This window comes from Ahaetulla prasina, chromosome 7 (assembly GCF_028640845.1).
Source record: "Ahaetulla prasina isolate Xishuangbanna chromosome 7, ASM2864084v1, whole genome shotgun sequence".
NCBI lineage: Eukaryota > Metazoa > Chordata > Lepidosauria > Squamata > Colubridae > Ahaetulla > Ahaetulla prasina.
This window is the reverse complement of record NC_080545.1, coordinates 24643706-24658880: the sequence shown is the minus strand read 5'-3', so window position 1 is coordinate 24658880 and position 15175 is coordinate 24643706. Positions and strand designations below refer to the sequence as shown.

Here is a 15175-nt window from a genome sequence, read left to right as displayed (position 1 = left end):
GATGATATGCTAGAAGTAAGATAACTTTTGATGAAGGACACTTTCATGTAGATATGTTTTTTGTAAGGTAACTCTTCTGGGTGTATAAATGGCTAAATGGTAAATAAGCACATGAAGTGATGGTCCATCTAGCCCCTACTTTTAATATGTAGGCCTGGAAATCCTGTTATTGTCATTGGATCCTTTCAAGGACAAAGCTGAAGAGAATGAAAAATAAAACAGGTTTGTATCCTTGATCTAATCTGATGAATAACTGATCCAATTGTTCTGGTATGTTAGCCTTTTGGGGATTTACTATTTTTCAATCGTTTTGATACATAGCTTGAAAGTTTTATACAGGTAGTCCTTGACTTACATCATTCCTTTAGTGACCGTTTGAAGTTACAATGCTCTGAAAAAAGTGTCATGACCATTTTTCACCTGACCGTTGCAGCATCTCTGTGATCACATGATCAAAATTTGGATGCTTGCCAACTGGCTCATATTTGTGTTGGTTGCAGTGCCCAGGATCATGGGAACCTTTTATGACATTCTGACAATCACAGTTAATGAGCAAGCCAGATTCACTTAACCATATTACTAACTGAACAGCTGTAATGATTCACTTAACAACTGTGGCAACAAAAGTGATAAAATGGGGCAAAACTCAAACTCTCACACTTAGAAATTTTGGGCTCAATTGTCATTAGTTGAGGACTACCTATACATATGGCATATTTTTAAATCCATGTGTCTCTGAAAGCTGCTGTAATAATCATATTTTCTTCACCCTGAGTTTCCCTTCTGTGCAATTTAAAAAACAATAAATTTCACAGATCAAGACACCTGCTGTATCCATAAATCATACTACAAGTATTCAGTTGTGCTTTATGTATAAAAATTAATATTTGTGTAGACTTTATTGTGAGTTATATGAAAGGGTCCAAAAGTGTTCTGGGTGTTTTTCTAATTTAAAATCCTTGTCATTTATGGTCACCAGGAGGGTCTTTTTAATATTAATATTTTAATATTAAAATCAATGCCTTTCAAAGCTATGCCCATTTAAAATGATTCAGATCAATTGCTTTCCATTTTGCAAGGAGGCAGCATCTTTCTGCTTTTTTAATTAAAGTAGGCTGACCTCCTTTAGCCATCCACCATCATTCCAGTCTTTCATTTATGCTGCAAAAAACCCAATATTTTAAGAACTTCATTCATTAAAGTAAATGGAATTCAACTGAAAAAAGCCAGCTTTCATTATGGGGCAGCAGACAATAATTTCCTTGCACAGATCCCCAAAATTCCCTACCACTCTTTCCGAATCCTGCATGACTCCAATAAATCCTCAGTATTGCCTTGGAATTCTTGAATTACATTAACTGCTTTAGAAGAATAGGAGAGGCTTGTCATAAGCCATAGGAATACGTGTAGACCTTGACTTACAACAGTCCATTTAGTGACCGAAGCTTCAACAGCACTGAAAAGAATGACTTTTGACTTGCAGCATCCCCATGGTCACATGATCAAAAGTCAGAGACTTGGAACTGGTTCATATTTGTGGCAGTTGCAGTGTCCCAGGGTCACGTGATCACCTTTTGTGACCTGACAAAGTCAATGGGGAAGATCCACTTAACAACCATGTTACTAATTTAATATCTGCAGCGGTTTACTTACCAACTGAGCAAGTAAGGTCATAAAATGGGGCAAAATTCGCTTAGCAACTGTCTCACTTGGTAACAAAATTTTTGGGGTCAATTGTGGTCTTAAGTCGAGGACTCCCTGTAGTAATTTGCTTATATCTGCATGTACCTTTAAGAAAACAACTTCCGGTTGATTAGGTTGAGAGATAGAACCTAGATTCTGTGGCTGATGGTAGCCAAGTGTGTGAAAACTATATTTTGATGTCTCTCCATTATGGATGAGGTCTGTTTTAGAATTATAGATAGCCACCTAGTGGTTATAGAAAGACATCACAACCAGTTTTCAGGATTGTATTTATGAATTTATGTTTATCCTGTCTTGTAACAGCTCAAGATGACATTGAAGGGAATCCTTGCTCTATTATTTCTCCATAGCAACAGCTTTTGATTAGATAAAAGTGTGTCTTTATTAATGTGTTTGCACAGTGCAAAATAAGAATTAGCCAGGGCATGATTATTGTTAATGGAAAAATTTCTCAGCAACTTTTTATAGTAGGATGTGCTCAAAGTATGGTTACTACTCAATAAAAACAGAAATACAACCACTGATGGGAGATAGATTATTTTAGAACTATTTACTTAAAGGAGAAGGAAAATACAAGCTTGAGAATGTATGAACATAGAAATAACTCTTGAAATAAACTACTTTTACTTCAGCAAAAAAAACCCAATGCATTTTATTGTAATGATAGTAGAGAAACACCCTCATTTCTCAACTCAAGGTTTTTTTTACTATAACTTACTTTTTTACTATTATTTAAGATTTAATTTTCATTTTGATTCACAGTCTGGGACTGATGAAAATTTAACAATTTAATAAAGTCCTAACCCAGGACCTAAGAGCTGTTAAGGTACCATCTGAGTATATAGGCAGTTCCGAGTTCAGGTCTAATATAAGTTCAGAATTTCCATGTATCTTGGGTATTGCTCCAAGGGTTCCTCTTACTATTGGTAGAACCACTGATTTCTTCCTCCATAATCGCTTAACTTCAATTTGCACATCACAATATTTCATTATTTTTTCTAGTTGTTTCTCTTCAATTCGTGCATCACCTGAACCACACTTTTTTCTTTTCTTTTCCACAGTAGTGATGTCAGGTGTGTTGTGGACCAGATGTCTGTCTCTTTGGACCCCACAAGATCTTGACCTGTTCATTTTCAATAGTTTTGTCAACTTGGTGTCCCCAGTAATTTTTGCTGCATTTGAAACCAAACTTTTGGCAAAGCTTCCAATGTATAATTTTGGCAACTCAAGTCATGATGTTGCAAATGACAATGACTATTATTATCTCTTTTATTAATTAAACATGAAACTCAGTCAACTGGACATTTAAAAATGTGTCACAAATACCATTGACTGCTGCTAATGGCTGATAAGGTTGCTGCCAATGTCCTAGGTATCAACCAAGTATCTTCTTAAAATATGTTACGAATAATAATAATAATAATAATAATAATAATAATAATAATAATAATAATAATAATAATAATAATAATAATAATAATTGGGCATGGCTTAAGATGGGAACCATCAAGAAAGAAAGGGAAGGTTTAATACTCACTGCTCAAGAACAAGCACTACAAATAATGCCATGAAAACGAAGATAAAAAATTCCACTGACAATCCAAACTGCTTACTTTCCAACAACAAAGTCAAAACTGTTTCACATTTAATATGTGAATGCAGCAAAATTGTACGCTGATTACAAAGCTAGACACGACAGAGTTGCTAAATTAATCCACTAGTCATTATGTAAAAAATACAACTTACCTATATCCAAAAAGTCATAGGAACATAAAGTGGAAAAAGTTATAGAAAATGAGAAGGTGAAGATCTTGTGGGACTTTCAAATACAGACGGATCATCATTTGGAACATAACATGCCAGATATCACAGTTGTCGAAAACCAAAACGTAAAATTTATTGACATGGCAGTAAAAGGAGATGCCAGATTCGAAGAAAAAGAACTGGAAAAAATCACAAAATATTGCAACCTGGCCATTGAAACTACACGGCTATGGATGAAACATGTAACAGTGACCATTGTCATCGGGGCATTTGGTACCATGTCCAAGAATTTTATAAGATACATCAACAAATTGCAGCTTCCTGCAATAACACCAGCAGAACTGCAAAAAACTGCACTACTTGGAACATTGTACGTCTTAAGAAGTTACTTGGTTGATACCTAGAACCCCGGCAGCAACCTTTATCAGCCATTAGCACCAGTCAATGGTATTTGTGATAAAAAAATTTAAAATCAATTTTTATTGATTTTTTCCCCCATGCACACACCCACATATTTTATGAACAGAGTATTGGCCATATCATATTTTATACAACTTAACATATCCAAATACATTTTACTTAGTTACAATTTCTGCCAAAATGTTCTTTTTCCATATTTTTAATCATGCCTTAATATTTCTATGCTTATTTATATAATCCACATCTTCTTTTGACCTCAAGTTCTAATTTCTCCATTTTTACCAATATATATTCTTATTATTTTTAAGTAATAATGATACATTTTTTGAATGTTCAGTTGACTGAGTTTCATTTTTAATGAATAAAGTATATTATTATTATTATTATTATTATTATTATTATTATTATTATTATTATTATTATTATTATTATTATTATTATTGAAATTTCTTGATCCTACTCTGTTGAACCCAACCTGCCTAGGATTTGAAAAACATGAAGCAATTTACATATCATTTCCTTGAGCAAATTTATATGCCCTAATTTAAAGTTTGCATTAGAGATGAGAGGAAAGGAAGTCCAAATCCAACCTATCAGTGCATACTGTACATGGAACTGTGGCTTTCAATCTATATATCTTCACGGTGGAAAATCAGAGGTCAAGTCAAACATGTTGGATGAAAAGGGTGTGATCAGATGCATCCAGTCATCTCCCAGAAAGACAGCCTCCTATTCCCTTTAAAGATCCAGGTAATTCAGAAATATATTGCTTTATATTAAAGATAAACAATTTAAGATTCCAGACAGCATTCTTGTTTCAAACCGTAGAAGCTGTGCAATTCTTTCAGCAGTTGTGAAAGCTATATTTTGATGTCTCTCCATTATGGATGAGGTCTGTTTTAGAATTATAGATAGCCACCTAGTGGTTATAGAAAGACATCACAACCAGTTTTCAGGATCGTATTTATGAATTTATGTTTATCCTGTCTTGTAACAGCTCAAGATGACATTGAAGGGAATCCTTGATCTATTATTTCTCCATAGCAACAGCTTTTGATTAGATAAAAGTGTGTCTTTATTAATGTGTTTGCACAGTGCAAAATAAGAATTAGCCAGGGCATGATTATTGTTAATGGAAAAATTTCTCAGCAACTTTTTATAGTAGGATGTGCTCAAAGTATGGTTACTACTCAATAAAAACAGAAATACAACCACTGATGGGAGATAGATTATTTTAGAACTATTTACTTAAAGGAGAAGGAAAATACAGGCTTGAGAATGTATGAACATAGAAATAACTCTTGAAATAAACTACTTTTACTTCAGCAAAGAAAAAACAATGCATTTTATTGTAATGATAGTAGAGAAACACCCTCATTTCTCAACTCAAGGTTTTTTTTACTATAACTTACTTTTTTACTATTATTTAAGATTTAATTTTCATTTTGATTCACAGTCTGGGACTGATGAAAATTTAACAATTTAATAAAGTCCTAACCCAGGACCTAAGAGCTGTTAACGTACCATCTGAGTATATAGGCAGTTCCGAGTTCAGGTCTAATATAAGTTCAGAATTTCCATGTATCTTGGGTATTGCTCCAAGGGTTCCTCTTACTATTGGTAGAACCACTGATTTCTTCCTCCATAATCGCTTAACTTCAATTTGCACATCACAATATTTCATTATTTTTTCTAGTTGTTTCTCTTCAATTCGTGCATCACCTGAACCACACTTTTTTCTTTTCTTTTCCACAGTAGTGATGTCAGGTGTGTTGTGGACCAGATGTCTGTCTCTTTGGACCCCACAAGATCTTGACCTGTTCATTTTCAATAGTTTTGTCAACTTGGTGTCCCCAGTAATTTTTGCTGCATTTGAAACCAAACTTTTGGCAAAGCTTCCAATGTATAATTTTGGCAACTCAAGTCATGATGTTGCAAATGACAATGACTATTATTATCTCTTTTATTAATTAAACATGAAACTCAGTCAACTGGACATTTAAAAATGTGTCACAAATACCATTGACTGCTGCTAATGGCTGATAAGGTTGCTGCCAACGTCCTAGGTATCAACCAAGTATCTTCTTAAAATATGTTACGAATAATAATAATAATAATAATTAATAATAATAATAATAATAATAATTGGGCATGGCTTAAGATGGGAACCATCAAGAAAGAAAGGGAAGGTTTAATACTCACTGCTCAAGAACAAGCACTACAAATAATGCCATGAAAACGAAGATAAAAAATTCCACTGACAATCCAAACTGCTTACTTTCCAACAACAAAGTCAAAACTGTTTCACATTTAATATGTGAATGCAGCAAAATTGTACGATGATTACAAAGCTAGACATGACAGAGTTGCTAAATTAATCCACTGGTCATTATGTAAAAAATATGACTTACCTGTAACCAAAAAGTAATGGGAACATAAAGTGGAAAAAGTTATAGAAAATGAGAAGGTGAAGATTTTATGGAACTTTCAAATACAGATGGATTGTCATTTGGAACATAACATGCCAGATATCACAGTTGTCGAAAACCGAAACGTACAATTTATTGACATCATGGTACCAGGAAATGCCAGAGTCAAAGAAAAAGAACTGGAAAAAATCACAAAATATTGCAACCTGGCCATTGAAACTATGTGATTATGGATGAAACATATAACAGTGATACCCATTGTCATCACAGCACTTGTCATCAGAGCACATGTTCAAGAATTTTATAAGATACATCAACAAATTGCAGCTTCCTGCAATAACACCAGCGGAACTGCAAAAAACTGCACTACTCGGAACATCACACATCTTAAGAAGTTACTTGGTTGATACCTAGAACCCCGGCAGCAACCTTTATCAGCCATTAGCACCAGTCAATGGTATTTGTGATAAAAAAATTTAAAATCAATTTTTATTGATTTTTTCCCCCATGCACACACCCACATATTTTATGAACAGAGTATTGGCCATATCATATTTTATACAACTTAACATATCCAAATACATTTTACTTAGTTACAATTTCTGCCAAAATGTTCTTTTTCCATATTTTTAATCATGCCTTAATATTTCTATGCTTATTTATATAATCCACATCTTCTTTTGACCTCAAGTTCTAATTTCTCCATTTTTACCAATATATATTCTTATTATTTTTAAGTAATAATGATACATTTTTTGAATGTTCAGTTGACTGAGTTTCATTTTTAATGAATAAAGTATATTATTATTATTATTATTATTATTATTATTATTATTATTATTATTATTATTATTATTATTATTATTGAAATTTCTTGATCCTACTCTGTTGAACCCAACCTGCCTAGGATTTGAAAAACATGAAGCAATTTACATATCATTTCCTTGAGCAAATTTATATGCCCTAATTTAAAGTTTGCATTAGAGATGAGAGGAAAGGAAGTCCAAATCCAACCTATCAGTGCATACTGTACATGGAACTGTGGCTTTCAATCTATATATCTTCACGGTGGAAAATCAGAGGTCAAGTCAAACATGTTGGATGAAAAGGGTGTGATCAGATGCATCCAGTCATCTCCCAGAAAGACAGCCTCCTATTCCCTTTAAAGATCCAGGTAATTCAGAAATATATTGCTTTATATTAAAGATAAACAATTTAAGATTCCAGACAGCATTCTTGTTTCAAACCGTAGAAGCTGTGCAATTCTTTCAGCAGTTGTGAAAGCTGCCTGATTTTAATATATAGCCTGTAGTTTTAGCTCTTTGTTGGCTTGAGGAAATGCTGCTACTGCACCATCTGCCATTTTTAGTAATAGGGAGTCCATTCAGTAAGAATTCTGACTTACATACAAATCCATGTTAAAGACAGTTAAGAACTGTAGCCATTCTTAATTAGTGATTTTGTTTGCAGGTAATATATCATCTATTGCAAATTCTAAGGACATTAAAATAGATTTGAACTAATTAGCAGAATTACCAGGGTTAACCAAACATTTGTCAAGTTCTTCCATACCTTTCCTAAAATATTAAGTGAGATAGCTAGTATTTTAAATAGACCTATAGAAAGGAAATCCTTCTAATATCTAGGAATTAATTGTATTTAAAAAATCAACAAACTAATAATTTCACGCCAATGTGAAAAAAATAAATGAAATGAAGAAGGGAGATTAAAAATAGTTAAATATTCCGGGTTGAATTGCAAGAGTTAATGTGATGGCTCTTCCAAAATTAAATACTGGTTTTTATTTCAAATTTTTCCACTAGAAGTACCAAATAAAATATGGCAAAGAAAAGGTTTTTTTTCTTGTTTCAAAACTAAATAGTTAAAAATTAATGGAAAGAGCATGTAAAAAGGTTCTATTTTTACAATTACGCTATCAGCAGCAGATTTGGGGCACATCATTCTTTTTACATTGGAAAAGTAGAGAAGGAAAACCTTGAAGTAGTCAGCATTCATTTGTCTGCCTGTCTATCTGTTTACGAGCTGTTTCTTCACTGTGTTTTATCTCCAGTGACTTTAAGGTAGTGGACAGCTCACAAACAATAATGAAAACAACAACAGCTGTAAAAAGATAGAAATCAGCAAAGAACCTCCCAGTTCCCCCAAATGCAAGCCATTCCCTCGCATCCATATTAGACTTGAGAACTTCCCTGAGATCCAGCCTCACACAACCTTAACATTTCCATGCAAAAGCAAAATTAACTTCAAAGCTTGATCTTACCAGATCAAAGGTATGTCACAGACAAGAATAAAATAGCTGAACTATAAGAGACCAACAGAAATAGCATACAGGTAGTCCTCAACTTACAACAATTCATTTAGTGACTGTTCAAAGTTACAAAGGGCACTGAAAAAAGTGACTTAAGATAGCTTTTCAATCTTATGACGGTTGCAGCATGCCCATGGTCATGTGATCAAAATTCAGACATTTGGCAACTGACTCATATTTATGACAGTTGTAATGTCCCAGGTCATGTGATCACCTTTTGCAACCTTACAAGCAAAGTCAATGGGGAAGCCAGATTCACTTAACAACCGTGTTACTAACTTAAAAACTGCAGTGATTCACTTAACAACTGTGGCAGGAAAGGTCATAGTCCATGCAAAAGCAAAATTAACTTCAAAGCTTGATCTTGCCAGATCAAGAGTAAGCCACAGTCAAGGGATAAGTTGGCCGAAATATAAGAGACCGACAGAAATAGGAATACCTGAAACCTGTGGGGTACTGTAAGGAACATAAAAATCTCTTTAAAGCAGAGGCTTTCAAACTAGGGAGAAATGAACAAATTTAAGAGAGGATGCAAATTGGGTAAGTTGTGACCCTAGAAAAACTCAGCTGCTATTAGAATTGACTCCATTACTTTCTGAATGACTGGGTGATGAATTCACATGAATTCATTCCTCATTTCAAACAATAACGGGACCATATTGCTTTTTATTCGGGAAAAATATATTCTATAAACATGGGAACTTCTCCACCCTCACCACCCCACAGTCTGGATTTAGAATTTAGCATGAGGGAGAATGCATCGTGATGTTGAGTTGGAATGAAGAGGAAGAGATAGAAAGTGATTGCTGATCTTGACATGGCTCCATGTCGTGAGGAGGGATGTGGTTGGGGAGGGATATTCTCTTTCTCTCTCTGTCTCTTGTACATGGACTTTGCATGCAGAAGAAAAAGAAGGGTATCTTCATCCAAGCAAAAAGAATGGAGAAGGCTGAGCAGTGATGTGGACCACAGAGATACTGGCAGGAAAGTAACTGGAAGAGAGTAGTAATAAGCAGCCTTGTTCAAGTGGGTGCCTTAACAGAGTTTCCATACAGCGGCAATCTACACTGGGAGAGCTAGGCATCAAAAAGTCCAATCCATTGCCTTCCTTGAGCTGGATGCCTCACCTTTGTAACACCTTTGTGTTTAAAAGAGGATCATGTGATTTGGGCGCGCAGCATCATGAAACTACACCATATTTTGTTTGGGTAGATGTGAATATGAATACATTTTTTTCTGGCTTGGATTGCTGTATGAAAAAAATGAGGTCTGTAGTTAAAAACCCGGGGACTATTTTAAGGACAGAGAGCTCCGTCTTTAAACTCAGCACTTTCTAACAATTCTCTGGTATACAAAAAAAGGTTTCTGCATGTAAACCAAAATAACAGAGATCCTAGACACAGGGGTTGAAAAAACAACCCCAGCCTTCATTTCCATGGGAATGCTATTGGCTTTATAATTTCATCCTTCCAGGCTCAACTGTCACTAATTATCAGTTGTCAGTTAGTACAGAGAAAGAAGTCTTCCAAGATGTAAGTTTGTCTTCAGAAGGGCTGCTCTAGCACTTTTCTTAATGTTTTCTTATTGGGGGGGTGTTGTTTGTATGTGGGGGAAGGAGGTAGACTGTAAAAGACACCTATGATCTGATGTTCAAAGTTGTCCAGAGGGAGCAACACACCTGATCACTATGTACAACAAAGGAGAAAAAATACTGCTCTGTAAAAAGCATTGTGGTGAGAAGACCATTTGCCATTTGCCAATGAGGTACTGAGAAGGGTAAGGTAGCGAAGGGATGCCCTCAGGACTGGGCTCCTTCACAGAGATTTATTCAGAAGGAACTTCTCTCTCTGCCCAAATACTCTCTTCAGCTCAGAGATTGAGCAGAGACCAAATCTTTTCTGAATCACTAAGAACCCCTTCCTACTGAAGCTCTTCTGACCACTCTGCCTTCCCTTGAGGCTTTCTGCCTTCTGGGAAACACCTCAACAATTTGCCAGAGATCTTAAATTCACTCGGCAAATTTAGATTGTGATTATCCTAACCAGGCCAAAGAGTGCTATAAAGAAAATAATTTCCAATGATAAGAAATTATCTTAATATTGTGGTAGAGGAAAACAGGAGGTGCCTTCATCCAAGCAGAAATAAAAGTGTGAGATGACCCACGAGAGGGGGATGTAGGGACATCCACAGACAACATGCTTCCAAAAGTCAGTGAGTCTTGCGTAAGCAGCTAACTTAATGGAGCTTCCACATTAAGAGGCAGTATACATCCAAAGAGCTAGTCCTCCTCAGCAATACAATGGAAAATAGGCTGTTTTGTGGTTTTAGAGGATAACTTCCCAAAGACACTGGCCTGGTATTGCTGGTATGCAAAAATGCTGAGTTAAAGGATGACAGCTACCACCTCACAATGCTTAATGGCAAGGAGGTCTGGAGTCTCCTTGGAAACTCCAGAGCCTTTGTGTCCTCCTCCATCTACCTCTGGATTTAACTCTCAGTTATTCCCTCTCCTCAGTGAGTGAAAAGTTCCATTTTCAGAACTTCCAGTAAGTTGGCTTGCTCAAGAGCTGCTGGACTCAAAGTAAATCTACTCATTTTGTAGCTAACCTCTCAGAAGATTGGGATAGTCCAGGGCTGGGTATTTGTTGTCATCTTAAGAAAGGGAAACGGAGCAAAGGTGTTCCAGAGCAGTTTTATCTTTTAATCTTTTGTGGTGCTAAAAGACTGAGTTGGTCACTTTTCCAGTTGATTGGGTTCACATAGCATCCTTAATCTCTGAATTAGAAAAAGCTTTTTAAATTTGATAACCTCATATAGTTTTGGAACACACTGTGATTAAATCTACAGTTCATCCCAAAAGTTTGATTTTTTGACTTTGGCTTCTTTCTATCACAGGGATGTTGTTATAGGATCTTGTGTTCAGTTGAGTCAAAATAAGTCTGGCTTTAGTTCATTTTAGAATAGAATATAACAGAATAGAATTGTTTTAGAATTCTATTCTAGAATTTTGTTTCCTTAGATTGATTTTTCTTCATTTTGGGACATTATTCAGGTGTTTTTCTTTTCCGAGGAGAAGAACAAGGAAGGACAGGACAGCAAAACCTCCAACATGTAAATTGGATGACACAAGCTGGCCTCCTGACAGAAGAATCAAATTTGTGATTGATATGGAACTCCACAAAGTGGAACTCTGTGGTGAGTGCGCACTTTGGGTTGGGTGGGTGGGGGGAACTTGAAAGGGAAAGAAAGGGAGTTTCTTCAGGAATGGACTCCTCCACATAGGAACCACTTCTGCCTCTTCTTTTTTTAAAAAAATCTGTATTATTTTATTTAAAGGGAAGTTAAAAGACAAAAAACACAATCAAGACATTAAAAAGTGTATTAAAAGAAAAAATCCATCACATATACACGTTACTCCCTACATAAATACTGATTAATATATTACTACAATAATAGTGCCAATCCCTTGTGAAATAGTCCACAAATTTTTAAACTAGTAAATTAACAGATTATTGACCAGTTATAATTATACTATATAAATGATAAAATAGTTAACAAGAAGAACAATAATAATAAAATAAAATTTCAAAACTCTCTGCTAACCAACTGTTTTTCTTTGCAGAAAATTTGCCATTGCATCTTATTTATGCCAAATCATCCCAAAAATTAAGAGTAATTCATCCTGGATCAAATACCTATGTTTGTTTCTTAATGGAACCTCTTATCAATTGTCTAAATAAATATAATAAATTCATTCTCCAAAGTAGGTCTATCTTCCCAACAAAATCCAAATAGTAGTAGTTTCCAGTTAAATGTAATAAATCCAATCTCCCTCAGTCCTCCTAGGAAAAAATAATTTGTCACTTCTCCCTTCAGTTAGGCTTCTAAGAAAATGCAGGCCTGAACTTCAAAGAGACATATGTGAGTTAGTTTTCTGTCTATGGGACCCATAATACTTTGGTCTGCAACTTTCATATTAGAATCCTTTTGTGAATCTAACTTATCCAAAGCTGCATGCCTCTGCATATTTTCCATAGCCATTATCATTTCATCAAACTTTTTTTTTTTAAAAATCCAACTGAAAGTTGCATATTACTAGAATGTCTTTTCTCAGGTTTCAGCCATTGTTGTTTGTCTGTAAGATGATAAATAACTCATAAATAAATAATTATGTATAATTTGATCAGGAAGCAAAGAATGCTGATGCAGAGGAACAAAGGAAAGATATTTTCTGGATATTTTGATGCAATATTAAAAGAAAAATCCAAAAGAAATAAATTCCCAGTATTTTGCAAATACAAAAAATGCAAAAACTCGGCAAGAGAGAAGAAAAGTCTCTTATTGTACAGCAGCCATTTTTGGGAGCCCACTTCTGTTTTTTCCTATATTCAAGAATGCATGCTGGGACTGGGCAGAGATCAAACTCTTCCTGATCGACTAAGCACCCCTGTTCCGGAAGCTCCTGATTCCACCCTGACTTTCAACAAGTTGTTTTGCTTCCATGGGATTCTTCTGGGAACCTTCATATTTGCTCAGTGACACCTATCTACATACTGGCAAATGGGGAGGGAGAATATGGAAAATGCTGTTTGTCTAAGGCCCCTATGAGGCTTCTCATGGCCTGGAGACTTCTCCAGCTCTGTGAACCACAAAAGCTTTTGAATGGATAGAATCGGGTCTCCAAGGGAGGGGCACAAAAAGATAGGGCTGATTTTGGTGGTTTTTCTTCAATGGGAGGAAACATTTGCTGAGGATCCCCTATCTGTCTATACCTTCATCTATGCGGTGAACAGTGAACAGTTCACTAACACAGTGAACAGTGTTACATAGAAAATAATTTCCAATTATAAGACATTATCTTAAAGTTGTGACAAAAGGAAAAGGAAAAGGTTCAGGGAAGAGAACCTTCCTCATGGAGCCCAACAGGGGGCAGCTTGTTTAAGAAGAGACCCGAGGGCCAGCCAAAATCTGTGGCAAGAGGTCTCAGAAGAAAAGCAAGACAGCCCATGCAGTAGGCATCTCTTGCAAGTAGAGGTTTCCATGGTTAACCCCAGGTTTCAATCCAATTCTCTTTTGCCCAAACTCAGTGTAGTGTAAAAGATTCCTCGGGATGGAGAGAGTCTCAGAAGGATTTCAAGTTTTCCTTCTAAAAGGAAGAGCACTGGGGATCCTGGGTGAAGACACCCCAAAGCCTTCCTGACTTACAGCCTGACTCTTTTCCTTTGCAATAGGAGCACCTCCTCAGTGCGATCACTGCAATGTTTTGACTGAAAAGAGCAGGCAAATAACATTCCAGATGCCCAGGAACAACAGTCTGTATAGTCTTGCTGTGGTGGTAAATAAGTGGGAGGGGGCAAAAAGGGGGATAGAAAGATACTGGAGAGAAAGGGGAAAGGCTACCCCTGGATTCTCAGAAGGTTTAGCAGAAGCTCATCTAGTCTGTCAGAGAAACAGAATACAGCTTTCAAAAACTGCCCAGGAGAAAGGTCCTTAACCTATAGGTAATTTTCTTTTGCACTGAATGATAAACTGTAGCAGAATAGCAGGTCAAAAGGGCCTGGGACAAAGAGGAAGAGCTGGAGAAGCTTGGTTGAACTTGAATTCTCTGATTCTCTCCACTCTTGCTTCCTTGCCAGGATCTCCTGGAGGACAATAATTTAAACAGTTTCGCTGCTGGACTAACTGCCTTGCTCACAATATATGACATCTTTTGTAATGGGTAAAGAAAATCTGTTTGCAGTGCTCAGCGAGTAAGAACAGAGAAGCCTTTCAGAGAGTCACTCACACCAGTGGTGGGTTTCTACCAGTTTGCCCTGGTTTGGGCAAACAGGTAGTGGCAGCGGCGGAAAGCTCCGCCCCCTACCCGGACGTCATCACGGACACTCTGCGCATGCACAGAAGTACCACACACAAGCATGCTCCCTGTTCCGAACCAGTAGCAAAAGTAAGAGGAACCCACTACTGACTCATACCCTGGTCATCTTGCAGCTTGGTTAGTACAACACACTTCACATCGGGCTACCCTTGAATAGCACCCAGAATCTTCAATTGGACCACAGCCATTTGGGACTTTTTCAGCTGGGGTCACCAAGTCAAAGGAAAGGATTTTCCTCATGAAGCGGAGAGAAGAAAGGGTAGTTTGACCTCCCCATTTCTCTTGGCAGCTGGCCCATCTTATACCAACTCAGAGCACTTCATTTTTATTTTGAAGGGAAAAGGATAGAAGGAGATGCAACCATTTGCATGTCAAAACTCCTGTTAACTGTCCCACTGTCAAACTATCCACAATAACTGGATATTGTGAGAACACACATCAAGTATTATAAGAATATGGCTTGTTATAAAGTTATTTTTCTCAAGGCAGGGATCTCTTCATAAAGATGCATATTCAACTGTAATATTTCAAGGCCAGAATTGCAGAGGAGGGGGGACCAGGATCTTTATAGGGATCTAGAGATCTTTTTTGGAGGCAGCTATTATGCATCCCAAGGACTACAAAAATAACAAACAAGTCCTCACCAAAAATGTC

General features: G+C 36.3%; 1 protein-coding gene across 8 annotated transcripts in view; it reads left to right on the top strand.

Moving 5' to 3' along the window:
• The window catches only part of MAPK12 (mitogen-activated protein kinase 12), a 55468-nt gene that overhangs the window by 36477 nt on the left and 3816 nt on the right, over window positions 1–15175 (top strand). For 5 of the 8 annotated variants that reach the window (XM_058190204.1, XM_058190208.1, XM_058190203.1 and 2 more), the window contains 2 exons: window positions 11699–11841; window positions 14283–14590. In XM_058190204.1, the coding sequence (XP_058046187.1) occupies window positions 11699–11761 (63 nt within the window). In that variant the 3' untranslated portion in view covers window positions 11762–11841; window positions 14283–14590. Of the gene's footprint in view, window positions 1–2765; window positions 3088–11698; window positions 11842–14282; window positions 14591–15175 lie in introns of those variants that run through there. The other 3 variants (XM_058190202.1, XM_058190207.1, XM_058190206.1) reach the window with 3 other exon arrangements.